Source organism: Leptosomus discolor, chromosome 2 (genome assembly GCF_034619465.1).
Source record: "Leptosomus discolor isolate bLepDis1 chromosome 2, bLepDis1.hap2, whole genome shotgun sequence".
In the NCBI taxonomy this organism is placed as follows: Eukaryota; Metazoa; Chordata; class Aves; order Leptosomiformes; family Leptosomidae; genus Leptosomus; species Leptosomus discolor.
Window position 1 is genome coordinate 22,759,999 of NC_141392.1, and position 27,997 is coordinate 22,787,995.

A 27,997-nucleotide genomic window follows, 5' to 3' on the forward strand; every position below is an offset into this window, starting at 1 on the left:
GTCTTCCCCAAAATATTAGCTACAAGGTGGAGTAGAGGATGTGTGTATAGCTGAGGCCTGAGCATTGCAGCCATAGGTACACCTTGCAAGTGGTGCTCACAAGCCCTTGTGAGATTTTTGTTTGTTTCTTTTTTTAGGAATACACAACAATAAATGTTTTCTAACTTATTTCAGCTAAAATGTCAATAGAAAAGGTCTTACACTCTTTCCTGAGCTTTCACAAAGGATGGTGCTGGGTTTCCAGAAGACACTTACCATATTGCAAAATGTCCATAGTCTTAGTTGTATCCCTTCATGTCAGCCATGAAGGATTTCAGGCCCAGGTGCTTTGGCTGCGTTTTCCAGCAGGGTCTGGTCCCACTGGACTCTGCGTTTCAGGTAACTCCCACGTGACTTGTCTCATATCAGATTAGTCATGATTACCATGCAACAGCTATTGTGCTCCTGCCAAAATCCGGTGGTCTGCCACAGCCCATGGAAAACACCAGAGAAGTTGTAAGAAAGGCTCAAAAGCTGCTTCATCCAGGTGGCCTGGTTTCCCAGCCTTGCTGTGACCAGCGCCCTTCAGGACTGCTTGCATGTCCCTGCTCCCAGCATTTCTTGTTCTCCACATGCAGCTCTCCCCCAGCAGAGCAATGCTGTGCTGTACGTAAGTTCATAATCATGTCTCATTGCCAGTGTCCGCTATGGCAGCCCTCAGAAAACCCTGGTATTGAGGGTGGGGTGCATATGGCGCTGCTGAGCTGTAGCCTGCCGGGCTCTGGGTCGTGTCCCCAGCTGCTCTCACGTCAGCATGTGCGTGTGGGGCCAGCAGGTGCCCGAGCGCGTGGATCTCCAGCGTCTCTATCCACCTCTCTCCTAAACCATCATTAAAACATGCAAACTCCACAGCCTGCGGTGTTTCCTTGGGGCAGTGGGCCAGGTCCCCCAGGAAACCTTCCTGCGGGCACCTGCGGTGAGCGTTGACCTCTTGCCATGCGGCACCCCAGGAGCCTGCCCGGCCCCACAGCAGAGGTTTCCTCACCTTGGGGTGACATGTGAGACAACAGCATGGCATGAGGGATGCTGGCCTCATGCCCCAGGGGTATCCCAAAGCCAGCAGGGGCTGGGGAGTGAGGGGGCTGTTTGGGGGTCCAGGCATGTGGAGGCGGCAGGGAGTTGATGTGGGGTGGGTGGGGTGTCATAGCTTCCCCACCGCTGCTGCAGGGGACCGGGGCAAATGTGGCTGGGAGTGGAGGCGGGCTCTGGGGGACATGGGTGCAGCTGGCTGGGGACACAGTGCTGGGAGTACCCGCTGTGGGGGGAGCATAGCTCTGGGGGACATGGCTGGGGGGTGGCTGCGAGGCACAGGGTGAGGGGCAGGAATGGGGGGACACAGCTGGGGGTGGCGGTGGGGCACAGGGTGAGAGGCAGGAATGAGAGGACGCGGCTGGGGGTGGCGGTGAGGGGCAGGGTAGAGGACAGGAATGGGGTGACACGGCTGGGGGTGGCGGTGAGGCACAGGGTAGGGGGCAGGAATAGGGGGACACGGCTGGGGGTGGCGGCGGGGCACAGGGTAGGGGGCAGGAATGGGGGGACACGGCTGTGGGTGGCGGCGGGGCACAGGGTAGGGGGCAGGAACGGGGGGACACGGCTGGGGGTGGCGGCGGGGCACAGGCCCGGGCATCCCCCGAGGCGCAAGGCACTGGCGCGCAGGGCGGTGGTTGTGCGCAGGCGCGCTCCCCGCACGTGGCCGTGGGCGCCGCAGCGCCCCCTGGCGGCGCGGTGGCGAGCCCCCCGTGCCGTGAGGCGCCGCGTGCCCGTGCCCCCGCCCCCGCTGTTTCCCGTGAGGCGGCGCGAGGCGGCGGCGCTGGCGCGGGGCAGGCATGGCGGGGCGCGGCGGGGACCCGCACCGGCTGCGGCCGCGGCCGCCGGGGCGCAGCGCGGCCCGGCTCAACCTGCCCGGCGCCCACATCGAGTCCTTCAACTACGCCGTCAGCGAGGGCGTCTACCGCGCCGTGCAGGTTTGGGGGGCGAACGGGGCGGGGGTGGCGCGGGGTCGGACCCTCCCGGCGGGCTCCCCCGCCCCCCCCCCCCCCCTTCCCTCATTGAGCCGCGCTTCACCCGGTGCCGTTGCAGGATCTTTCCCCGCTGGAGTTCGCGCTGAAGGACAGCCGGGTGTCGCTGGCGGTGGCGGGGGTGTCCATCGCCCCCCCTGCCGTGCCGGCGGGGACGGTGTGCCAGGAGAGGAGGGTGTTCCCCGCCGAGTGCCGCGGCCTCCGCAGCACCTACCGCGGCAGGATCGCCGTAAGTGCCCGGCTGCCGCCGCCCTCCCCGCCCCGTCCCGTCCCGTTCGTGCCGCGCGGGGTGGCCCCAGGCCGCCGCTCCCGTGGGGCGCGGAGCCCTCCGAGCCCTTCGCCCCTGTCTGTGGGCTCTAGTTAAAGACCCTTTGCCGGTTTCGCCTGCCCCGGGGGGGATTTCTAGGAGCTCTGTCCCGCTGGAGTCTGGGGTGTCGGTGAAGTGTGAGCTCAAACTTCCCTTCAAACCGAGCTCGTAGCAGGTCCCCGTCTCCGCTGCCCTTCTTTGCCGTGGGACCCCAGCCGTGTGCTTTACTCTGCTGTCAAATCTGCCTTGCCATCAGGCCGGCCTTGGAAGGAGACTCGTGTCATCCTACAGAGCGTGACAATCCAAATCTTGCTCCTGCAGGAAGACGGGTTTCAAAAGCAGTGTTCCTCCCTTACGGAAATCCAGAGTTATAAATCTGTCTTGTTCATATCCTATGCTCATAATTTTTCTGAGTTGCTCTGAAATTTGCCTGGAGAAGAAGCAGCATCCTCAGCAAATACTTTCCTTTGCACTGTGAAAGGATTGCACAGCCATTGCTGTTTTCTGTTAAAATTGTGTAATTGTCAGTGCTGTCGGTTTGCATGAGGTACCCAGTGCAAAAGAATGCTTGCTTGCAATTTCAGGTTTTTTTTTTTTCTGTGTCTGAAGCATTACAACCTACAGCGATAAAAGATACTGTAAGCACAGTATCTTACCTGAACATGGAAGTGGGGCAGTCGCAGGTTGTTCACAGCCTTTTTCCCAGTGGCTCTTAGATTTTCTTGAGCTAGAGATGCTTTTATTGTCCATACCTGAATTTTTTTCCCATCTTTTTTTCCAGTGTTTGTTTGTTTGATTATTTTTTTCAACCCATGTAGATGTTTGGAACAAAACACTTTGCTGTTGCTTGTGTCAGAAGGTACTGTGCTGCCTGTGCTGGGACAGATTGGTCGATCTGTCCCCTCCTTGCCACTGCACAGCTGGAAGCAGTGTGTGTGTCATCATTCCCGGCTTCCACCGTGCTGTCTTTAACCACATACCCCTCCCTCAAATTCTTTCTGCAGTTCAGGCTTCCCCAAGGTGGGAAGCGAGCCCCGGTCTGCTGAGCGGCTACTCACACGGGAGCCACTTTGTACCTTTAGTCATTGCTTAAGCTGGAGACCAGCTCTGTGCAGAGGTCTTGGTGTAAGGCTGCAGCGTGGATTTAAAAGGGCACAGCGACATTTCCCTTCACTTTGTTAGTAATTCCTAAGGCTCAATTTAGTCTTTTAACTGTTGCCAGGTGTAGAAGCAATGCTTTTGTATTGCAATGCTGCTGTTTCTTCCCTTCGTGGCAGCAGCAGCTCTTTTAAAGCCTGTTGTTCTGTGTATAAAGTTAGGATTGTTTGCTCCCACAGTGCATTTCGTCATGTTGTTTCTTGCAGTCAGGGTCCTTCTGCAGACCCAGTGCCAGATCTTGTTGTTTCACACATGCTTTCTTTCTCCCTTTTCAGATCGCTTGTGAGCCTGTTAAGTGAACAGGTCTTAGGAAAGTCTCTGCAGGCTTGTAGCGTGGATGTCCTTCATTGAGCAGTTTCTGTTTTCTTCTACTTTGTCTTTTAACTTTTTTTTTAACTTTTGAGTTTTCCTTGCCTATCCTGTGGCTGCCTTTTTTATTTAGGCTGCTCTGTTGGAGGGTCTGAAAGGCAAAGTAGACTATCAACTTTGTTCACTGTGCTAGCAGCTTCCTTACCTAGTTCTAGACTTGTGCGATTTTCTTCTGTAAACCTGTGTTGACTTTTCTCCATGGAGTACTCTTTATGCATATATCTACTAGTTTGTTATCATTATTACCATTTTACAGTGATAGAATTTTGTTAAGCAGATTGTGGTTATATTAAATGTACAGTTAATGTAGCAGGAAGGATTAAAAGGGCAACTTAATTTGCTCACTGTTTGCGTTGTGTTGTTTCAGGCTGACATCAGCTGGTCAGTGAATGGCGTGCCACAAGAGACTGTTAAACAGCCCCTGGGGTATATTCCAATCATGGTGAAGTCCAAGTTGTGCAACCTCTATAATCTTCCTCCACAAGAGCTCATACAGCACCATGAGGAGGAAGAGGTAATGGGGATTTTGTGGGTCAGGAAAATCTACATTTTACATGACCGGTATCTCAGGCCAGCTTCTCTTTACAGAACTTGAGCATTTTTATTTTATTTCAAGTTTGACTTGTTATTTTCTCTGGTGGATGTACCTTATTTATGGTGGTTCCAGAGAGCACCTCGAAAAATTTGCAGTCACAGCTGTCTTTGAATCCAGGGATCTGTTTGCTGCTGGTACCTACAGTTCCAGTATACAGCTTCTCAACTGCTAACTGGCAACTGGGCCTGTGTAGCTATGAGTGGGCCTCTGTGGAGACAAAGATTTGGAGAACAGGTGTTGAAAGAGACATTTTCATTCTCAGTTGTCTCCTGCAGCTTTTTCCTCATCTCCCAAGTCGCATGTCAGCTGTGAGGAATTGAATAGAGAATTATTTTGTGCTATATTTTATGCTCACAAAGAGTGAGAAAACTATGAAAGAAAATCTACAGTGGCGTGCTATTGCTGCCACCCTAATGTGCCACTTGGACCTTCGTTTTGAAAAAAACTCTTTATCAAATGGCATGCCCTTTGAGGAGCTATACGTTTATCGGTGTTAAGCTTGTATGTGACCAGAAAGAGGTTTTCTGCACTGAAGATCCCTCTGGTGTATAAACTCAAAATGAGAACTTCAGAGGATTTATGTCATCTCTTTGGTGGCACTGGTGTTTTTGGGTTCTTTCTTTCTGTCTTCCTTTGAATTGTGGAACATGTATCATTTTCCTTGCACTGTATGCTACATTTAGACTTAATAGTCACTGGCAAGGAGTGCAGCCTTCCCAAATGCAGTGCTGAAACATACGTCTTCCTACGTGTTTCATAGTTGAAGCATTAAATGTTTGTTAACATGTAATGCAGGCATTTTCGTCTTTTACTTAAAATGATGAGTTGTGAATTTCTAAGCACGTTAGAATGATCTTTATTCTTCTGACAGGAAATGGGAGGCTACTTTATAATTAATGGCTTAGAAAAAGTCATTAGGATGCTGATTATGCCCAGGCGAAATTTCCCTCTTGCAATGACAAGACACAAATGGAAAAACAGAGGCCCTGGTTTCACAGAGTACGGTAAGGTGAACAGGTTTCCTGCAGTGTCCTGCTAGTAACTACTTGAGGACAAACAGGAGTGACCATCTATAGCTGGCTTTCAGTAGTTTGTTTTGGTGTAGCTCTTGTATAACGTTTATATTTTTATTACATATAAAAATAAGGGGTCACCACCACCATAACTGTGCAGTTCTGGCCTTGTGGGAGCTGTCTGAGCTGCCCATGCTGAGTGAGGATTCCAGGCCTTGCAGTGCATGTAACCTTCTGTTATGTGGAAAGTGTAACTCAAACGCTGCCTTCGGTAGAAGTCACTGTGAACTGCTGAACTTGTTGCATAGTCTTTGTTTATCCATACTTTGAGATGGCAGATTTAATTTACATGAAGCAGATTAACTAGATTCTTGGCTGTCCCATACCTTTGTCATGTATACTCAGTAAAATGAGTTTGAAATTTAATTAACGCAGAAAAGTTACAGTTTTAAACTTGTGTGTTACCAGGTGCTGATTTGACTGAACTGTGGTGCTTGAGCACATGCTGTAGTCCCACATTAATTTTGAGGCAGTGCCAGTTTAAACGGTCCCATTTGTGTTATTTTTCTTTGTCCTGCAGTGGATAGCACAGGACAGGACCAGGAAACACTGCTTCAGCGGTGCTGTCCAAACATGAATGTGTGAAGACTTGACCCAGAGTGCAATTAGGAAGAGTGCTTGTGTGTTGCTGTGTCTTATAGCCTAAGGTTACAGACAGAATAATGAGGCTTGGGGCTTTCCTTTTCTGAAAAACTGTATGCATCTTCCACGTGTGGTGGCTGTCCTGAGACATTTGTCCGCTAAGAACTGAATAGAGCTGGTGTATTTATTTGAAATGGGAGATTGATGCTGAAACCAGTGATCTGCCTTGTGTTCTCAGCCATGAAGTACCGGAGTTTCTCTCATGAATTGTCTCACACTTGCTCAGGCACGTCACAGCAATGCAGCCGAGTGGTTTTGTACAGCTCATGTTGGTCTTTGCTTGTGTCAATTTTTGCAGGAGTAGTGATGCACTGTGTTAAGGATGAGCACACCGCAATAAATATGAACCTTCACTACTTGGAAAATGGTTGTGTCATGGTGAATTTCATTTTTCAGAAAGAGTTGTTCTTCCTTCCCTTGGGATTTGCTCTGAAGGTAAACAACTAATGCTCCTGCTTTCTGTGTTGAATAAATACAGCAGTTTTGCTAAGCGTTTTTACTTAAGTAATGAGAAGGACCTAGTTCTATATTAAGTATTTTCAGTCATCCTTCCTATACTGGTTGAAGAACTATAGTCCAAACCGATCCTATGCCTGTAATATAACACTTGGCTGTGGCGGAGAAGTGTATGCAGGGTCAAGAGAGGAGGGGAGAGGTACGAAGGGGTTTCATGGCTTTTTGCTAATGAATGCTCTGGGTGAATAGCTCTTGAAGGGTGTAAGAGCTTGCCATCCAATGTGAAAGATCTCAGAAATCTTTTTAAAACAGAATGAAAGCTGAGCATTCAGTGAGTGAATAACGTTAGTTGTTAAAGTCAGGTTGTCCCATCTGAAAGTAAACCAGTGAGCTGGCTTTTTTTTTTAAAGGAGGAAAACAAAATGCTGATTGGAACTGTAAGTAATGAAGATCTGGAAAGATCTATTTGAGCACATTTGATGGATATAATTGTATATTGTATATCATTGTATAGCAGGCAAAAGTTTTACTTGAGCCAAGACTTTTAAAATTCTCCTCTAAAAGCATGCTTTCTCTAGGGGCAGAGCCAGAGTACTTCAGCCGTGTATTTTTCCTGCAGCAAAGTGTTAGAGCAAATCAGAGGCCTTTGGCAGTACATGATAGAAGCATCATGTAAATCAATCTCGGTGAATTTGTATCTTTTTTTCAACCTGCTGTATTCACGTTATTGTTGTTGTACAACGCATTTCACTGTTTCTTCAATGCTTTTCTTCAATTTTTGTTGCCAAAAGTAACTGATTACCTGTTGTTTTAATATGCGAAGGAATTGTACTGACGTTCTGGTAGCTCGTGAGATCTTAGGCCAAGTTTGTCTGAAGTTCGACTTCTTCCATAAGAAGTCACTCTCTATGGGTTTGCATCCCCCTCTGCGTCAGTGAAGTTCAGTTCTGTCCTGGTTTCCTGCGATCTCTGCCAGTCCCACTGCAGCAGGCTGCCGCTACTGCAGCCCCTCTGCACTTCTGTTCTAGCTCTAATTCCGGTTTCTTCTTGCAGTGTCATCATCCCAGTGCTCTCCTCTGCTGGACAAGAGGCAGCATGTGCTCTGGCTGCTTCCAAATTGTATGTGTCATGATTACCAAGCAGCAGAATTGAGCTGACATTGCCCCCTTTCATAAAGAAAAATGCCTTGGTGTCTTTTTCATGCAGCCTTCAATTTTTCGTGAACATTTTGAAGCCTACTTAAATGCAAGGAACAGATAGTTTACTTAAAGATGAGGCACATTTGTCAGTAAATACAGAAGTCATTGGGGGACAATGTATTTGCTTAATCCTCATGAAATCCTCAAGAAACAACTAGGAAACCACTATAACACCAAGAGCTAAGAACATGGCATTTAAGTATGAGCTTTAGTCTATGAAGTGTTGAAACTGAAGTGAATTCATTCTAACATCCTTCGTCAAAAGGCCAAATTGCCTTTTGGGTTGCCTGAGGATAAGGAGTAGCTTGAGACAATGGTGGATTAAATTAATGTTTCTAAGTGAGCTCATTCTGTAAAGATACTAGTAAATCTTACCTAAACAAGAGAAGCCTGTTAATTTAGAGGCTGCAAGTTTGGTTTTTTCCAAGGATCTCATTGGATTGGGAGTACTTGTGGTTATCATTAGGGTGTGAATATCTCCTGCATTACTCTAAGCACCTCAACCCCACAGTATTTTTCAGTTGGTGTGGTGGAAGGGTGTTTGCAGAGGACTGAAAACCTAAATCAGTGGGGTGCCCTAGTGCTTTTGCTGTATTTTATGGCCAGATGTTGCTATGACTGTTTTGTTTTTCTGATCTGATACACTTCTGTCTTGCAGGCATTAGTTAATTTCTCAGACTACCAGATTTTTGAAGAGTTGGTCAAAGACAAGGAAGGTGACACCTTTTACATGAATTGCGTTACTGAGATGATGAGAGCGGTAGTGGATGCAGGCTGTTTGACACAGCAAAACGTCCTCGAATACCTGGGAAAGAGCTTCAGAGTAAAACTTAACCTTCCTGAGTGGTACAGCAATGAACAGGCTGCAGATTTCATTTTGAAGTATGTATGTACACACACAGGACTGTGATTCAGTGTAATTGTATTGAAACTGTAGGCAGATTTAAGAGTACTCTGCCAGGTTACATCACACTGTTAGGTTTTTTGCATGCATTTATAAAATGATAGCCAGTGGCCAGTTTTTGGTGGGACTCCAGGATAATACGGTAATCTGTATTTGTGGTGTGCAGAAATATGTATTTTAATGTATTTAACAAATATCCCCAAAATGGCTTCAGGAGAGGGTATCAATTGTTATTTAGATGTGATTTTCTGATGTATTTGATGAAAAACATAAAGGAAGAGAAGGTTAAAGTTAGGTCTGCAGCTGCTGGAGGTTCTACTTGTTGCACAGAAGTACTGCAATTTGTGGCACTTTATCAGTTTCACGCAGTCGTTGGCAACTATGATGAGGAGTACATTTATCTTTTAAAACGGTAGAAATTAGGCACTTCCACTTCTTCCGTGGAACAAGTTAGAAAGGAACGGAAGAGCTGGCTTTGAGACTGTCAGTGTGACAGGCATTCACTAAATGATTTCTTTTTCTGGTAAAGTAGGTGTTTGCTCTTTGAGAGGTTTTTTTAGCAAATTAAAAGGATCATTTGGGGTGCCAAAGTCCTTGAGTACTTGTAAATAGCAGGTGGCCAGGGAGGTTGGAAACACAAAGGCAGCCTGCAGGTGCCTCAGAGGGGTGCTTAAAAGTCCATAAACAAGCTGGAAGTACAGAACTTTGTGCTGAGAAATGTGAGTGGATAATTTCAAGAAAGTTAAAACTACTGTGATTTTCTTATTTCTAAATATTCTGGTTGGTGATCTGTTTGGTTTGGGGTTGGTTTGTTTTTTTCTCTCTGATATGTTCTGTACACCTTATTTGCGTCAGCGTGAGGAGATAAAGAGGAGGAACAGTGAAAATGTTAATTGGGGTGCACCCTGTGCGTGAGAGTGCTAGAACTGTGACTTGTTTGGACAGAACCTGCCTTCGGAGTTTTGTCGTGCTTTGCGGTGAAGTTCTGAAGGCTTCAGCAGAGGGCAGTGTAGAGCAGTAGTGAAAAGCTGAAAAAAATCCTTGTGTGCTGATGGAAGACTATTGCACTTGTGTCTTGGAGAGCAAGTGATCTCAAGTGTCTTGGAAAGCAGTTGATCAGCTTTAGTGGGAATTAGGTGTGGCCTTTCGTTTTGCTTGTGCTAGAGTGTTGTTCAGCCCACAGTTTTCCACACGTGGCTGATAGCAGTGGAGATTTGGGCTTTCTGTGGCAGGACACTGATAGTGTTAACAGAAATGTTTTGTGGTTTGCTAGCAGCTTCCAGCTCAGATTTGGGGTAGGGTGCATGTATGTGGATATGTGCGTGTGTATGATTGGTGTAATAGTTACTGTAAAATAACACGCAAACCTCATCTACTGACTGACCCTGACTCAAATATCTGTTTACATAAACTGTGTACTTATAAGGACATCTAACGTGGGTGTGTGTCAAATCAATCTTTCACAAGGTTCACCTTCATCTAATCAATCAGGTATATCCTTAACAAAACTAGCCTCTTAAAAAGACAAGTTGATAACTTTTCAGCTCAGTCTGTGGGAGGTTTCTAATTATTATTCCTTGGAATTTTCATATAATACTGAGGGCAACTGGAAAAGCTTGTGCCTTGTTAGGCTTTTTAGCCAAAAAAAAAAAAAAGTTTGTGATTATTTAGGAGAAACGTGAAGAGCAGCTAGCATGAAGAGACAGTGTTAGTTGTCCTCCTTCTTTCTCTTCCTCCAGCAAGTGTATCTGCATACACCTGACAAACAGAACTGAAAAGTTCTACCTGCTCTGCATGATGACCCGGAAGCTGTATGCTTTTGCCAAAGGGGAGTGCATGGAGGATAATCCAGACAGTCTGATGAATCAAGAAGTGCTTACCCCAGGACAGCTTTTCCTTATGTTCTTAAAGGTAAGGTTTCAAGGGGTTTAAGCCTGTGAATGTAACGGTCATCTGGTCCAGACCCCATAGTGACCATGGGGACAGGAGAAGTGCAGGAGCCAGAGTGAAGAGCAGGGAGCCTGGATATGCTATGATGGTTGAGAGAGTGCTGGATGTAGTGTAACCAGGCAGTGTAGTTGAGGAAGGCTTGGCTGTCTCAGTATAGGGCGCTAAGTACGCTGAAGAAAAGCCTGTACAAAGCCTTCCAGAGCAAATGAAAGTGCCCTGTTCAGGGTGTGGGAGTCTGAGGAAGGAGGAATACCGATCCTTCTGGTGTTTGAAGAGGGTTTTGAAACAGCATACTTCTGTTGTATTGGTTGATACAGGAGTGGTAAAGATCTGCCATGTTGTGGTGTTGCTGCAGTTTCACATGGCAATTGTGCAAGAAAATAACTGAAACCCCCCCATCTTCCAAAAGTGGTGACTCACGATGTTGTCATCACTTTCCTGTCTTTAAATTCCTTTACAGATCAGGAAGTTAATACATGCTTCTGACTTGCACAGTTAATTTATTACTGATGATGTAAAAATGTGGTTTCCTAATCTGTTCCAATTCAATATGAATTCAGTTTGTTTCTAGGGTTTCCTCATTTTAGGATGCTGGGAGGAAAGTATGCTTGTTCAGAAGCTTGAGTATCCCATGAAAATTGTTGTGGAATAGTAGTTCCCGTCCCCAAGTAAAGACACTTCCCTGAGTTTTCTAATAACTCTTCTTTTTTTTTTTTTTTCTTTTTTTTTTTTTTTTAACTTTTCCATTTTAGCCAAAATTGTCTTTAGCAGGTTTTGTTGAAAGACTATTAAAACCTCTCTACTGCTTGAGTGTTTTCAGTGGGTTTAGAAATAAGATAACATAAAGTGAGTTCTGTGAAGCATTTTGGTGCTATATGGAACTGCCACCAGGAACCAGAAAAGGTTACTTTCCTGCCTGGCCCTGTCAGATCAGCAGAGGAGTGAGTTAACAGTCCCTTTGTTGAATGCAAAGACCCTAAACAGACTAGAGCATACAGCAGGCACAGTGTGGCTGTGAATAGTGGAATTCAAAGCATTGTTTGGTATCTTATGTCCTTTTCCCTGTTTTTGTCTATTATCTAAGATGACAGCAGTAATAAAATTATAGTTAAAGTGAAAATCCAGTCCACTATCTCAGATTGTCTCAGCAACATTTAAATACTCTTGTGTCCATGGCCTTCAAGTTTTAGTATCTAAACTTACTTTGTAATGTGGTTTTACTTCGTCACTGTATTTAGCAAGCTAATCGGTGGAGTTATTCTTGTGGTCAGATTGTAGGTACAGTTTCTGCTTTTTGGTACATAGGTGCAATTTCTGGGTTTTGTTTGTTCTTTGTGAAATTCTGTTACTGTACTTCACTTGCCAGACTCATCGCTGGTGTGGGTGGAAGTGATTACTAAGCTGTTGGATGGGTGTTTTCCTTGCAGATGCTGTCAGCATTTTGATAAAATTAAGTCAGTATGGAAAATATGGCTGAAAAACTGTCAGTTCACTAAAAGTTGTCCATCCTGCTGATTTCAGAGGATTTCTGTAGCACATGCAACTGTTGTGAAGTTCTAACTTGAGCCTTTATTTTCCTGGTTTAAATTTGAATCTCTCACTTTTAAACCGTAGGAGAGGCTTGAAAGCTGGTTGCAATCTGTTAAATTCGTTTTGGAGAAAAGAACAGAAAAGGCAGATATCAGCATAAATACAGACAGCTTGGTGAAGGCATTCAACCTGGCAGCAGACTTTTCCAAGCCGTTTGAATATCTTCTTGCAACTGGTAACCTGCGATCTAAAACCGGTAATCTTCAGGCTTAAGCAGCCTTTTTTTTCACTGCTAAACAGAATGAAAAACAACATAAACCTAAGCTCTTAACTGAAAGCAACTGCTTGTATGCAGACATTGTACACTGTAACTGAATTAATGAAAGAAGTTTGAGGAAAGGGATAGTTCAGGAAAAAGGCAAGTTTTCTCCTCAAGCATAGACTTTATGCATTGGTATAGACGGGTTAGTTATTAAAGCAAAGCCTCTACCCAGATAAATCATTAAAACTGGGTTTAGCGTTGTCCGAAACAGCAACCACATTTTGATTTGCTTCCCCAAAGATTATTTCTTCGTAGAAGGTGCAGTGTAAGACAGAGAAGGGGCATTTGTTTGTCAGGACTACCCCACTGGTCATGTGAGCTTAAATGGAGAGAAACAGCTTCACTAACGTGTATTTCAAATTTACCTGGTGCTTCCCTGAAGTGTCTAGTGTGATGATGTCATCATGGAATGCCCTCTAGAAAAGGAAGTAAGATTAGAAGGCCACGGAATTTCAGTTAAAAAGTACCAGTTGCAAATCCCCAAGTTGCCTCACTGGGAATGACTTTCACGTGTTTCTAAAAGGAGTTGATTTTAAGCAGTGGCTTGGAATTTAAACTGTCTAGGTCACCGAGTGGCCTGTGCACAGGCAACAGCACATGTGCTCTTGGTTGCTGGGATCCTATGTGAGCACCTTTGGGGCTCCTCAGTGAAAAATCAGAAACTGCCTTGTAACATCATACTGCATTTGTTAAAGCTGGATGACATCCCAACATAAATCTCAATTTTGTTCCCAAGGCCTGGGCATGTTACAGGACAGCGGTCTGTGTGTGGTGGCAGACAAGCTGAATTTCATTCGCTACCTTTCCCACTTCCGCTGCGTACACAGAGGGGCAGCATTTTCCCAGATGAGAACTACAACCGTCCGCAAGCTGCTGCCCGAATCCTGGGGGTTCCTGTGCCCTGTAGACACCCCAGATGGAGAACCCTGTGGTCTGATGAACCACATGACGGCGGTGTGTGAAATAGTGACAGAGATGGTGCCCGTGACAGACATTCCACCTTTGTTATGTTCCCTAGGTAGGCTTTACTGGCTTGGTCATTTAATGAAGCAATCTTCCTTTTTACCTTTCTGCCCTGCAAACCCATGTCTGGGAAAGGTTCTCCAGATACCATCACTGTACGCTGTTAACCTGAGAAGGTGAAATCAGGTTAAACCTGTACTTACTGTGCTTCTGCTTAGCTGTAAGTAGCACGTTGCTTACATAGGCGTGTCAACCTTTTGGAGAGTATAAAGTTCAAGGTAAATGTCTCTTAGCTGTGTGCGGCAGTGAAGATGTTCACTTAAGCACAAGGAATTGCGCAGTAGAGCTCTAAGAAACTGGACCAAGCAGTGACTTTGTGATGCTGCTGGTGACATGAATTGAACTGCAGCTCGCTTGTGATTACCACAATAATGGGAATGAATCTTTATTTCAATCAGAAAAATGGGGAGGGGAATGGCATTCTTAGTTGTGCATGTTTTATGTTTTCCATTAAGTACTCTATAGCTTTACCCTGTAGGTCTGAATTTTCTGATATTTCAGAAAGCTTTTTGATGTGGATTGAGGCTTCCTGCAGAAATAACTTCTGTGTTTTGTTTGCTTTTTTGGCTGCTCCTTCTGCCAACCCCCTCTTCTCACAGGTGTCACCCCCATTGATGCAACTCCAAGCAAGCCTTATGCGCAGTGTTACAGAGTTGTGTTGGACGGCTCTGTGGTGGGCTGGGTAGAATGGGAGCTGGCTCCTGAGATTGCAGAAACCCTCCGCCGTTTCAAGGTTGTCTTGTTTGAAACGTTTCTTAGCTATACATCCTCAATATGCAGTGGTCATATGATTGGAACCTTTTTTTAAACTTTCCCCCTTTTTTTTTTTTTTCTTTAAATCTGACCCAGTAAGTTATCTGTGGTTGTACGGTGGTATGGGGGTGGGCTTTTCTGTTTCTCTTGTTTATATCTGTATGTTTGGTCTGTTGGCTTATGAAATCATCATTTTTAGAAGAAATTTTTTTCTTGATAAGATAGACATATTCTGTCCTTGTCTTGGTGGAGATCTTTCTAAAAGTATTTTAAAAATATTTTCTCCACCATTTTATATTAGTAGCTACTCCTGTGGTTGTTTTCATTGTGTAGCCTATTGGATGCAGCTTAACTAAACCAGCCTTGGTTTATGTTTCTAAATTGGTATTTCTTTGCACAAACAGATAACACAAGAGAAGAGATTTCCTGCACGGGCAGAAGTGGTCCTTATCCCAATGACAGGAAAACCCAGTCTGTATCCTGGGTTGTTCATTTTTACTACCCCTTGCAGAATGGTGCGGCCTGTCAGAAACCTGTTCTATGGAAGGAATGAGTGGATTGGTACTCTGGAACAGGTGGGGGTTGTATATTTCCTTTATAAAACTCTGACTATTACAAGAGGCATCCAGTGTCCAAACCAATGTTTTGGAAAATATGTATGAAAGGAGCTGAGGATGGGACTTGGGGAGCTTGTGTTGAAGAGCGAGAATAGGTGGCAAAAGGGTTTTCTCACCTCCTGCTACTTGGTTTCCAGTAGGTGTTTTAGATGAACTGTAGGGATCTTTTTGAGATGTTGAAATCTGCTGTGTTAACTTAGTCAAGCTTTAGAGGTGTGGGATTGCTATCTTGTGTGTGCTGTCTCATCTTGTGTTACATTATGTTCTCCAGATGGCCCCTGGGCAGTAAAGCAGTGGGTTGCCTGGGAAATTGACCGTTTGGAACAACTGAAATGGGCGACAGGAAGGAGAATGTGTTACTGCAGTTTTGTACTTTCAGACTTGCTTTCCTTGCAGTCGGCCTGTGATTATGATAGGTAGTTTTAACAGCTGTCCGATGTCTGTCTCGCCTGTTGATACACTAAAGTGCAGACAAGGACCACAGCTAAGACTGAAATGGATAAAAAAACATTGGAGGCAGCTTTGTTTTGCTTCCTTCCCTTTAAAAGAAGGAAGCAAACGAGCGGTGTCCAATTTGATGCTTGCAGATCTTCATGAACGTGGCCTCGCTGGAGTCGGAGGTGGTGCCCGGAATGACCACTCACCAGGAGCTCTTCCCTCACAGCATTCTGAGTGTGGTGGCCAACCTCATCCCCTTCTCTGACCACAACCAAAGTCCACGAAACATGTACCAGTGTCAGATGGGTAACTGCAAGTCCCTGGGCGAGGGAGAGGGAAGAAATTTCTTGCATGTCTTTTCCAGTGTGTCTTCCCGCATTCTCAAATAACAGCTTTTCTCAGCTGTTGTTTCAGCATTGAGGTTGATTAACAGCCATTTTTTTCGTGGCAAAGTAAATGAAGTCACAATTATTATCCTGGCTGCCTTCTAGTGGGCAGCTCTACCTTGTTGCACGCGTGTTACCTTCCTTAAGCCTGTAGTAAGGTTTTTTTGGGTTTTTTTTTCCTTAACTTGGTGTTGTTGATCATACGGACAAGTGAAGGGCACCGCACCAGCTGTTTGGTGGTCTTACTGTCTGACGACTGTGCTGCCAGCAGCCCTCATCCCCACAACCAGCAGAGGTTAACCTGCTTCTGACTGGTAGCTACAATAGATGCTCTGCAGTAGTTAGTGTAAGGTTTCCTTGCCACCTGTTTTCAGTGAGCAACTGCTGTCTTGACACTGCAGCTGTTGAGGGGACACTCACTATAGGCATCTGTTGCAAGAGAGTAAAACAGCACTGTGGCAACAGCGTGGGTTTTTTTCTGACAACTATTTGACAAAGATTTAAATTGATTTATTTGGTTGTGTGAAAGAAATTGTCATAGGGTATGTAGGGGGTTTCAGTCAGCTGAGGTGCAAGCGATGTGCAAGAAGCTTATTTTAAAAAAAAAAAAAAGAGGCAGGCTAAGAGAAAGTATGTGGGTAGGCACTTCAAGAGAGCAGGTCTCATTGCCTCGATAGCATCAATAGCATATTATGTTTCTGACAATATCAGCAGAAAGATGTCCTTAAAATGCTACCACTTTTTCATACTTTTCTGAAAGTACCAATGTGGCTATGTTCAAAAGTTGTTTTCCTTGCCAATATATTTATACTGCAGAAGCAAACACTTTTTTGGCCTAGAAATATGTAAGGTGTGCCTCACTATGGGGAAACTCTGGGGAGATGCAAAGAAAAACCCCAAACCCAAAACAAACAAAAAGCTACTGAAACCAAACAAAAAAACACCACACCAACCTTACTGGAGATGTTGAAATTGCAGAAGAGACAAGATTACAAATAGTCCTTATGAAATCCTATGAAAGGAATGAGTGTTGTAGTTCATAGAAACTTTTATAGCTGGACTTAAGGCAGTTATTAAATTCCAAGGGTTTTAAGATTGATAATCCCTCTAAATTGTAAGTATTTCCAACTTTCTTCTTAACGAGGATGAAACATAGGTTAACTTTGAATTGATCCTGCATAAATCCAACTTTCTTTCTTTATAGGAAAGCAAACCATGGGGTTTCCAGTTTATAACTACAAGGACCGCTCGGATAACAAGCTGTACCACCTTCACACTCCCCAGAGCCCTCTGGTCCGGCCCAGCATGTATGACTATTACGGTATGGACAGCTATCCGATCGGCACCAACTCAATTGTGGCTGTCATCTCCTACAGCGGCTATGACATGGAGGATGCAATGGTAAGCCACCGAAAGGAGGAATCCTGCTGTCCTGTAAGGGAATTTGATGTGGGGGACTGGGAAGAAGGGTGGTACCTAGCTGAGAAGAGGCCATTTTCTACTTCTGCTAGTCCACAGACTCTGTTAGGGCAGATCTAGGAGCACAGTGGTTAAGAGCTGTTAGCACAGGTGATGCTGGAGGTACTGGGAGTAGAGCGCAGCTCCCCTGTGCAAGGCATCAGGTTTTGGCTTCCAGCATTGAAAAATACTGGAGTTGCAGGAGGTTTGGGCCTTTTGGAACGGTGTCTTGCTGGGAGGCTTTGGTTAGGAAGACAATGTTAAAAAGGTAAGCATGAGATCAGAATGGAAATGCTTTCTTTGTTGAAGGTATTAGCAAGTCTTAACAGGCCTTTGTTGCTTCTCTTTAGATTGTGAACAAATCTTCCTGGCAGAGAGGGTTTGCCTATGGAAGTGTTATCAAGATGGAGAGCATTGACCTTTCCCTTAAAGCCAGCAGGGCAGGCGATAATTTAGTATTTGGCATCAGGCCTGGTGATCCAAACATTATGGAGAAGCTGGATGCCGATGGACTGCCTTTTGTTGGCTCTATCCTACAGCCTGGGGACCCCTTCTACAGCTTCATGAACCTCAACACAGGGGAGACCTTCACTGTATACTATCCGTAAGTACAGCTTGTCACTGCTGGCTCCGCCCTCTCAGCAGCGAGCCGTATGAGACCAGTTGACCCTGGTGAGCAGCAGTATCTTTTCCTCCAGGTGTTCCCTTTTCCCCTCGTGTGATAGCATCCATATTTGACAGAGAGAGCATGAAGTCTGTGTTGTAGGTGACTCCCATGCATGTATCACAGCTTTTCTCTAAGCCAGTGTATGCTGCAGAGCCCGACTTACCCCAGGAGGAGACTCTGAGGCTGGTAAAAAGAAAGCTTGCAGAAATGTTTTGCTGTCTCCCAAGGACTGTTCCTCTGGCCGTTTCCCCCCCCCCCCCCCCCATTCCCCACAGTTGTTTTCTGTAGCTTTTTGCTAATTGACTCGCATAAGGTAAAACACCTTTTGTGTCAAAGAAACACCAAACAGAAAACCAAAACAAAGGGCCTGGTCCCAGAGACCTGCTAGAAAACCTTGTAAGCAAAGCTGTTACAGGATTAGGAGTTCAAAGAGCATTTTAATGTTAATAACATTGCAGCCTCCAAATTGCTAGGATAGTAAAATGTCAGCTACACCCCTCCCTCCCGCTTGAATGTTTCAGGGGTAAGTTTTGTAAGGTTTTTGAACTTCAGTTGAAAGAAGATGGCTGAAGCTTTTGTTAAAATCCTTGTAATCCTTTCAGGAAAGGGAAGCAAAAACATTGACAAAACCGGATATATTTAAATGCGTCCTGCAGTCCCAGTTCTCCATACAACTTCAGGGCTTACCTGCGTCTCTCCAGCATTGATAGAGCAAGGATAATGCTGTGTAGTTATTCACATTGTGAAGGCAAATTAGTTTGAGAAGCACTTGGGTAGCACAGTAACTGGCATTTAACTGGCATTACTGGGAAGGCTCAGTTTATTACTCTAAAACAGATGGGGCCTTTAGCTGGAGAGACTGCTGTGGACTCACAGAATTAGTTGTCCTGTTCATAGAGCAGCGCTAAGAGATTCGTCATGCGGTAGGGGATCGGTAAGCTCAGCCTTGTCTTTGAGCTTGTGGCCTCTTGGGCTCTCCCACGCTGCGCACCTGCTCCCCAGCTCTCTCATGCCAGCCTGGCCTTAGTGTCAGATTCCTTATCCAGAGAGCCATTCTACCTCTGTACCATTCAGCTTTGGTCCATTCTTGGTCCAAATCAGTTATTTAGGTTCCTGCAGAGAGATGAGGTTCTCAGCTGTCTGTGTTGGCTCCTGCCCCCAGTTTGCCCCAGAGACCTGGGACCCTTAAGAAGGGGTCCTGCCTACTGTCATAAGTGCTGTGTGCACTGCTAGAGTTTATGCATGGCTTGGAAGAGGGGAGGTCAGAGGCTTTCACTTCAAAAGTTTGAATAAGCTTGGAAGAGGCTTATGAAGCACAGTTTTCCGAGTGTTGTTTTTTTTTCTTTGTGTGTTTTTTTTCTTTGTGATGGCATGTACCCTGGTTGCATTTGGACACAGAAAAATAATCGTTTTGAAACAGAAGCTAAACTTAGGTACAGGCCTTCCGCAAACACTCTGTTCATTAGGACTTCAGAGGAGAAGAAGAAAAGTAGCCTTAACCTGTTAAGATGGGACAAAATGTATTTATTCCTTAGCTGTTGTCTCAAAACGTGTGGAGAGTTCAGGCTGAAAGCTCTGTAACAAGTTAAGCAGACACCGAGCATGTGGAACATCAGGCTGAGGGTTCATCTGGAGAAGCAGCACACCCTTGAATAAGGCACTTGTTGGCAAAGCCCTCTCAGCTCACACTGTCCCTTCCCTTCCTGCTCTGAACTTTATGCTTTGCACTGAACATGGGTCTTTATTTGGGATCCCACCAAGATGGTGTGAATTTACTGGGGGTAGGGAGAGGGACTGCTGCCTTAACACAAAACAGCTGGCACTGGGATGTGGTTTGTCCAATAAAGTGCGATACAGATGAACCAGGTTTTAAATTATTTTTATTTTAAATCACGGGTGGCACGCTCCCTGATCGCCTGAAAGCTGTAGCTGTGCTTCTAGTGTTAGAAAAAGCAAAGAAATGGCACTTGTGTGATGCTGTTGTATTGCTTCCTTGCCCCTATTCTTAATTCTTAGTCTGATCTCCCTTGCTACTCAGCAGTACTTTTCCAGAACAGTGTTGCTCCCCAGTTGTCCCAAGGCATTTTAAGACTTACGAAATGGTTTGGGGTTTTTTTCCTTTATTTTTTTCCTTCACTAGCTAAAAATCATTAGCACCCCTGATGCCTTTGCTATGATTGTTTTTCCCCCTGCACAGGAATAAGGAAGTTGGCATTGTAGACAACGTCAGGTTATGCAGTAATGACCGTGGCACTGGGAAATTCAAGAAGGCTTGCATCACTGTGAGGGTTCCCCGAAATCCAACTGTTGGAGACAAATTCGCCAGCCGTCATGGACAGAAAGGTATCCTGAGCCAGCTGTGGCCGGTTGAGGATATGCCGTTCACGGAGGACGGGATGGTTCCAGACATCCTCTTCAACCCCCATGGCTTTCCCTCCCGTATGACCATTGGGATGTTAATTGAGAGCATGGCAGGGAAGTCAGCGGCGCTGCACGGCGTCTCCTATGACGCCACTCCCTTCACCTTCACCGAGAAGAACTCCGCTTTGAAATACTTCGGTGAGACGTTAGTGAGCGCAGGTTATAACTTCTTTGGGACGGAAAAGATGTACAGTGGCATCAGCGGCCTGGAGCTGGAGGCGGAGATCTTTGTGGGCGTGGTGTACTATCAGCGCCTGCGCCACATGGTCTCGGACAAGTTCCAGGTGAGGACAACAGGGCCTCGAGACGCTGTCACCAACCAGCCCATCAAGGGGAGGAACGTGGAAGGTGGGATTCGCTTCGGTGAGATGGAGCGTGATGCTTTGCTGGCTCATGGCACATCTTTCTTGCTGCAAGACCGCCTGTTCAACTGCTCCGACGGCTCCGTAGCCTGTGTCTGCATGAGCTGCGGCAGCATGACATCTCCTGTGCTGGAGAAACCGCCGCACTCCTCCTCTGTGACAAGCAACAGGAGGTACTCCTGCTCCGTCTGCAGCGAGGTGGACACCATTGAGGTTGTCCCTGTGCCCCATGTGTTCCGTTACTTTGTGGCAGAGCTGGCAGCCATGAACATAAAAACAAAGCTCAACGTGGAGTAGCTCTGTCCTTGGGCACGGCGGTGTTGCAGCTGGGAGGGAGGAAGCAGGTGTCAGTCCTGCCTTTGGCCCCTGCGGGTTTTGAGCGTTAAGTCAGTTCTCAGGTTCTTCAGACGTCTGCAAGATTGATTTTGATGTTTGTATTGAGATGGGGCGGTTGCCAAGCTGTGTGGCGAGGAAATGCGGCTCTGTTGGAAGTTTGTTTTGCAATTCCTAAAGGATCACTAGCTATTGAGAGGGTGGTGTATGGAAATCAAGCAATATCACTGCTCCCACTAGGCTGCTGGGTTGAGAGCGGTGGGTGTTCTTCGTTCTCCAAGTGCTGGCTGCAGCTGCAAAAATGAAGAGGTCATAAAACAGCATGAAGTGAATGCTGGAAATGACGAAAAAGAGAAAAAAAAATCTTGGTTTTGTGAAGAAAAATCCTTGCAAAACGTATGCCTTAATGATGGGTACGTGTTAAAGTGATTGGACCTGTTTTGTTTTGCTTTATTTCAATACATATGCCTTGAAACTTATGAAGAAGAAGGCGGCACAAAGTTCTACCGCAGAAGCCGTAGCCTTGACTGCAAGAGACCAAGGGGCCAAGCCAGGCCTCTCCTGGGAGGGTTTGGTGTCGCCAAGGTCAGCACCTGTCTTGGTGCCGCACCAACAGCGGGGTTTGGTTGTTGGGGCTTTTTTTTTTTTGGTGTGTTTGTCTCTGGCTGTAGACAAGGAAAGCAGACCGAGGGCTTTTCGCTGGATCGCAGCCCTCCTGCAGCACTCTCGTGTCCCCATCACTACGCACAAGCCCGGTCCCCTGCAGCAGCGGGTGCCAGCCCCGTCTTGCGCTCCCGCCTCCGCCCGCCTCCTCGCTCCTCCACCCTCCCGGTCGCCGACGGGAAGCCGGGCCGGTCCCCGGTTGGGGCAGAGCGTGTGTCCCGGGCGGCAGCCTTATGCTTCTTGTTAAGAGTTCTTTCGTACGTTTCTACATCACCTGTCTCCAGAGTCGTGCTGGGGGGGTCGACGGGGCTCCCCGGGAGCGGGGGGGCTTTCGTACGGGCGTGGGCTCCCCGGGGCTGCGGGGCCGGGGGGGCTCTCCCAGGGCTTGGTGGGCGGTGGCAGGCGCGGGGCAGTGGGGCTGTCCCCCGTGGGCGCGGCGCAGGGTCGCCGCACGCCCGGCGGCTCCCGCCCGCTGCGCACCAGCCGCAGCACCTCGGCGAAGGAGGGGGCGGGCGGCAGCGGCGCGGCCGGGGCCGGGTCCCGCTCCATGGCGCGGCCGGGGCGGCACTACCGGGAGGGCGGAGTGGACGGGCCGTACCAGCGGTGCGGGGGGTGGGGGTGGGCGGTACCACTGCTGCGGGGGGGAGGGGGGAGCGGTGCTGTTGCAGCGGAGCCCAGGGACAGAGGTGTCACCGCCGGGGGGGGGGGGGGAAGCGGGAGCCGCCGCGTTGGGGCCGTGCCCGTTGCCGCAGCCTCTGGGGCCGCCCCACCGCGACGCCAGGTGATGGGCGACAGTTGGGGGCTGAGCCCTCGGCGGCCCCGTGTGCTGCGGCTGCCATGGAGCTGCTCTGGGTGCTGCTGGCCGCTGTTCTGCTCCCGCTCCTGCCCCGTGAGTACCCCCAGGAGGGACAAGGCAGGGGACAGCCCCAGGGGGAGGGTGGGAGGGCTGGTCACCATCCCTCCCGCTGATGGTCACCATCCAGCCAGAGGGTGGGGGGGGAATGCAGCACCCCTAACCCCTGTGTTGTCGTCTCCCAGCTGGCAAGGCCACCAGGCCGCTGCCCACCCTGGCGCCACCCCTCAGTATGGTGGTGGCCGGGCAGCGCCGGCAGCTGGTGGTCTGCGTGGTGAGCGACTTGGCCCCTGGCTCCGGCCACACCGTCTGGATCTCCAGTGGGAATGGCAGTGCCCTGCAGTCCTTCACCTACGGGGCCTCCAAGGAGGATGGCGGCACCATCTGCACTATCTCCCTCCTCCCTGATGACCCCCCGGCTGAGGAGGACCTCTCCTGCCATGTGGGACCCAACAGGACCTCCCCAGCCCACAGCTCCAGCCCCATCCGCATCACCGGTACGGCCTTGCTGCCACCACCCGCTCTGCCCGTCTTGCCCGCTGCTGCCCAGCCCGGTGGCCCCAGGGCTGGTGAGGAGCAGGTGCGAGGGCCCTGTGGGCCAACGTCGCTGCCCCGACTGGCAGGGGCAGGAAGGGGTTTGCGGCCAGCCATGCTGCACACCTGGCACCAGGCTGCTGCCGCCTTCCCAGCTGCTCTCTCATCCCACAGGCAACGAGGAGGCAGCAGAGCTGTGTCCTGGCAGCACGGCCGGTGAGTCTCTGGGCCCTGCCGCAACAGGAACGTCAGTTAGTTGCTGGGGAAGAAACCCTGCTGGGCTCCTCACAGGGACCCGGCTGGAGCTGTGTGGTGGTCGGGGCAGGTCCCCACAGCATTGTAGGGCTGGGGAAGAGGGGATGAAGCTCTGTCTCCATGGGGAAGGTGGGTCAGAGCCAGCCTGCTCTCAGGGAGGGTGACAGCGTGAGGGTGACACAAGGTGTCTCAGGGACACATGAGGGTGACAAAAGGCTTGGAGACGCTTCCCCACCCTGGCCTCACCGCAGCCCTGGAGGGGACGTGGGGGCATCAGGCTGCCTGTTGCAGGTGTCACCCCATCCCCTCCGTTGCAGCACTGCCGGCCCGTGCCTCGGCAGCCCTGCTCATGGCTACCCGGGTCGTGCTGCTGAAGGTCGCGCTCTCCGATGCAATCCTCACCTCCATCCTCCTTACCCAGAGCTGAGGGCCCGGGCGGAGGCTCAACCCCGAGAGGTAAGTCCCCCTGCTTTGGCCTGTGGGCATGGAGGGCACCTGAAATATTCCGGAGGGTGGAGAGGGGACCTCCAAATGCTGGAGGGAGGGAGAGATCCAGTGTGTTTGGGGGGTGCAGGGAGGAAACCCTGTGTGGGTGGGGAAGAGAGAGGGGCTGCCGGGTTTTTGTGGGTGGCAGGGACACAGAATTCCCTGGGGGTCGGAAAGGACCCCAAGTTATCCAGGGAGAGGGAGGGGGCCCCTCTTTGCCTGAGTCGGTAAGGGCAGGGCCCCAGCTTTGCAGGGACACGGAGGGACCCCGGAGGGCTGCGAGGGGACCGGCGGGGGAGGGTGGCAAGTCCGGACCGGGGCCACGTGCGCGCCCTCCGCTGCCCACGTGGGAGCTCCGCCAGGCCACCCGGAGGCGCTTCTACGGCGGCCGAGCAGGCCGTCGGATTGGCTGGCGGGCGGGGATTGGCCGGGCGGGCCACGCGCGATGCTGGGATTGGCCGGCGCCGCGCTGTTCCTATGGTTACCCAGCGGGCGGGCGGGGCGCTCCCGGAAGCGCGACCCCGGAAGCGGAGCCATGGCGGCGGCGGCAGCGCTGCTGCTGCTGGCGGCGGCGGCGGCGCTGGCGGGAGGCGACGACTCGGACTGGGTGCGGCTGCCCAGCAAGTGCGAGGGTAAGCGGGGCCGGGGAGGGGCCCCGCCGGAGCGCCTGGGCCTGGCTGGCCGGGAGGAGCTGCGGCGATCGGCCGCCGCCCGCTGGCTGCTCCGGCCGGGGGATTTCTGGTGCGGAGGCTGCGGCCGCAGCCCCGAGGCCCGACTGCGCCCCTGCGGGCTGTCTCTCTGCCCGCCTCCTGCCTGCCCCCGCAGGCGGAGGAGGGGTGTGAGCACAGGGGCGGCTGCTGCTGTGTGCCTGGGCGGGAGCAAGTATCCCCCAGTGCCCCCGCAGCGGAGCGGAGCCTCCCACGGCATGTCCGTGCTGGCGGCTGCTTTCTGCCCTTCCCTGGAGGGGAGGTTTAGGGGCGCCCTGGCAGTCGCTGCTGTTTCCAGTAGGCACTAATCGCCTGGCGGTTGCCTCTGCTGCTCAGTCTCAGTGATGCTTCCTCCCTGAGCAGCCCCTCGAATCACAAGCAATCAAAGGCTTCGCAGGCAATCCAGGGCAGAGCACGACAGACCTTGGCTGTCTGCCGTGGTTTCCGCTGTCTTTGCTATGCAGGGGCATGTGGAGCGTGACAGCAAAAAGGAAGAAATGAAACTCCGGAGCCCTTTGCAAAGCTTTCCCTGCTGGGGAAGCAGCTCTGGAGACGCTGATGTCCGAGCTGTGCCGTGGCACCTGCGTGACCTCAGAGAGGTTTCGTAGCGAGCACTGACCGCGCGCTGCTCCTCTTCCTGCCCAGGCCTGGAACCCGTGTCGGCGCGCAGCGATAGCGGTGGGCAGTGTCGGGATATCTGGACCCAGCAGTGAGCGCTCCCGGCACGCGTGGGGAGGCGCTGGAGCAGGTGTGGTGTGGAGAGGGACATCCTCGAGGCCCTAATCCAGAGGGGCTGCAGGAAGGACCACTCGTCCCTCCTGAAAAATGGCTGCAGTCACCTCTAGCTCCGGGTGCCAGCAGAGAAAGGAAATGCACAGATGGTGCACGCGGGGCGTCTCGGCACGTGCACAGCAGCCCCGGAGAAGCCACCTCGCTCGCTTCCTGCCTGCGGCACATCTCTGCTCCCATCGTTGCCTGGGAGAAGATGCGGTGGCTCATCCCTCTCAGACCCTTCCTGCTGGGGCTTGGCCTTTGTCCCAAAGTGGGCCTTGAAGAAGAGGCAGCTCCTGGCAAATGGGAGGCCGCAGCACAGGACGAAGCTTTCTCCAGCCTCCCAGGACCCCAGCTTCGGGGGAGGAAGGGTCAAACTGTGCCTGGCTCCACATTTCCACTTGTAAACTCCTGAGATACTTCTCTTTTCCTGCTCTCTGTTTCTATAGCTCTGTCAGACATTTTGTGACAGAAGAAATAAAGCTTTTGTTTCCCTTTTATTTTTTAATTATTATTTTTTTTTAGTTTTGTAAAAAGAAATCGTGCACTGTGTTATAAAGGTGTTGGTGCTGTGGTCTCTGCTGCAGGCACTGCCCCACACGGTGCTGCTGGAGCTGACAGCCCCTCGTGTGGTGACACAATCCTTAGCCAGCATCTTGTCCCACCAAGCCCTGCTGGCACTCGGTCCCCAGCGCAGCCCCTGTGTCCCCAGGGCGCTGGGGGAACTGTTACCAGGTGGGATGTGCCAGTGTTGCAAGGAGGAGCTGCGACCCACGCTGGGCCTTGCGTGGGAAAAGACCGTGTCCCCTTCCAGGAGGAAGGGGGTGGCTTGTGGTGCAAAGTGGAGCTGTTGGGAAACCTGCAGGCAGAACTGGCGGCATCTGCCTTCCCAGCTGTGCTGCGGCAGCTGCTGTGCGGATAAGCTCACACCGCAGCATTGATTCGGGAGTTCCTGCCTCAAGGCGCCTCCAGTGGAATCCGTTGAGCCGTTCATGGTTGTTTCTTAGAGTGTCCGAGGCGTCTGTTTTCTGCTTACTGTGGCTCCAGTGCGCCCGGCTCCTGGCACTTGTCTCTGCCGCCGTCCCATCCCCATGTGCTGCGTCACGCTGCCCGTCAGAGCGGCCAAACCCCCTAACCTGCCCGTGCTTTCCTTCCCGCAGTGTGCAAGTATGTGGCGGTGGAGCTGAAATCCGCTTTTGAGGAGACCGGCAAGACCAAGGAGGTGATTGACACCAAGTATGGCTTCCTGGACGGGAAGGGCTCTGCCGTCAAGTACACGCAGTCGTAAGTGAGAGCAGGACGGGTGGTGTCCTGCCACTGTTGCTGCCTGCGGTGTGCAGAGCTGGGGGCTTCGGGAGCCAGCGCTGGTGGGGTGGGCAGGGCAGGGCGGCCAAGGGGTGCTCCTTCTGCTTGGGGCAGCTGAAGGAGGGGAGCTGCAGGGGGCTCCCCAATCGCACCGGCTGGGCTGAGGCTCGCCCTGCGCCCTGGCTGTTCCTGGGGGGCCGTGCCGAGCCCTCACCCTCCCTCCTCTCCGTGCAGGGACATCCGGTTAATCGAGGTGACGGAGAACATCTGCAAGCGGCTGTTGGATTACAACCTGCACAAGGAGAGGAGCGGCAGCAACAGATTCGCAAAGGTGAGGGTTGTCCCCCAGTCCTCTGGGGCGCCGAACCGGGGTGCGTTCTTCCCGTCCCTTGGATCGCTTGCCTGCACAGAGGGAGCCAGGGGCTGTCGTGCCTGGCCTGTGTCTTTCTGTTGTTTTGGGGAGCGGGTTTGCAGAGGGGGACTTGCTGCCACTGGAACTCCTGGTGACGCCGATGCCCCAGGGACCCTGATTTTGGCTGGCTTGCATGTACCCATGTCCCTAGGCAGGGTCATGTGGCTGGTGCCGTGAGGGGAGAGTGGGAGCCCATCAGGAGGAGCGCCAAATCACCGGGCAGCACTGCTCCCCCAGGGCATGTCGGAGACGTTCGAGACCCTGCACAACCTGGTGCACAAGGGCGTCAAGGTGGTGATGGACATCCCCTACGAGCTGTGGAACGAGACCTCCGCTGAGGTGGCTGACCTCAAAAAGCAGGTACTTGGCCCAGTCGGACTGGCCCTCGGTGGCCACCATGGCCTTGTGGGCTGGAGCACAGGGGGAGAGAGGGTCTAGTGGTGCGCTGCTGGGAATGGAAGTGTTGGTGGGACCTGCCACCCTGGTCCTGCCCCGGTGGCGCGTGGCTGGAGCTAGGGTCTCCTCTCTGTGCTAGTGTGACGTGCTGGTCGAGGAGTACGAAGATGTGATAGAGGACTGGTACAGGCACCACCAGACAGAGGATCTCTCACAGTTTCTCTGCGCCGACCATGTGCTAAAAGGGAAGGACACAAGTAAGTCCTGGCTACTGCCAGGGGCAACACAGGCATGCTAGGGAGGGGGGAAGCCCCGCTAGGGCATGGGGAGCCCCGCTTCTCCCTCAGGGCCCCCTCTTCCCCCCCTCCCCAGGCTGCCTGGCAGAGAAGTGGACTGGCAAGAAGGGTGACTTGGCAAGCGTGGGGGAGAAGCATAGCAAGAAAAAGAGCGGGAAGAAGAAGAAGAAGGGCCGGAAGGATGAGAGCGAGGGAGCTGCCAGCCTGCCGGCCGCAGGCGAGGCCCTGGAGGAGAACGGGGTCCAGGAGGAGGCTCCGCTCACCCACAGCCCAGCCGATGAGCTGTAGGCCCCCAGCCC

General features: G+C 50.4%; 4 protein-coding genes across 4 annotated transcripts; 3 read left to right on the top strand and 1 right to left on the bottom strand.

Moving 5' to 3' along the window:
- The first annotated feature begins 1,865 nt into the window (after nt 1–1,865).
- Nucleotides 1,866–21,000, top strand: POLR1B (RNA polymerase I subunit B). The gene is made up of 15 exons (XM_086482238.1): nt 1,866–2,003; nt 2,119–2,286; nt 4,259–4,405; nt 5,358–5,490; nt 6,500–6,636; nt 8,515–8,738; nt 10,500–10,671; nt 12,325–12,496; nt 13,299–13,580; nt 14,185–14,318; nt 14,743–14,913; nt 15,543–15,699; nt 16,984–17,180; nt 17,588–17,841; nt 20,102–21,000. Exons 1-15 carry the CDS (start codon nt 1,866–1,868, stop codon nt 20,982–20,984), a joined length of 3,369 nt encoding a protein of 1,122 aa, XP_086338364.1. The 3' UTR covers nt 20,985–21,000.
- Nucleotides 21,001–21,218: 218 nt separating this feature from the next.
- On the bottom strand, nt 21,219–22,232 carry PEX39 (peroxisomal biogenesis factor 39). Its single transcript, XM_086460372.1, has 3 exons — nt 22,021–22,232; nt 21,765–21,974; nt 21,219–21,328 (listed from the first exon to the last, which is right to left on the bottom strand). Exons 1-3 carry the CDS (start codon nt 22,230–22,232, stop codon nt 21,235–21,237), a joined length of 516 nt encoding a protein of 171 aa, XP_086316498.1. The 3' UTR covers nt 21,219–21,234.
- Nucleotides 22,233–22,520: 288 nt separating this feature from the next.
- PTCRA (pre T cell antigen receptor alpha) lies at nt 22,521–23,752 on the top strand. Its single transcript, XM_086460373.1, has 4 exons — nt 22,521–22,572; nt 22,722–23,033; nt 23,245–23,286; nt 23,643–23,752. Exons 1-4 carry the CDS (start codon nt 22,521–22,523, stop codon nt 23,750–23,752), a joined length of 516 nt encoding a protein of 171 aa, XP_086316499.1.
- Nucleotides 23,753–24,346: 594 nt separating this feature from the next.
- Nucleotides 24,347–27,995, top strand: CNPY3 (canopy FGF signaling regulator 3). Its single transcript, XM_086460740.1, has 6 exons — nt 24,347–24,443; nt 26,450–26,573; nt 26,829–26,925; nt 27,244–27,366; nt 27,542–27,659; nt 27,775–27,995. The coding sequence occupies exons 1-6, from the start codon at nt 24,347–24,349 to the stop codon at nt 27,984–27,986; spliced, it is 771 nt and encodes a 256-aa protein (XP_086316866.1). The 3' UTR covers nt 27,987–27,995.
- Nucleotides 27,996–27,997: the final 2 nt, after the last annotated feature.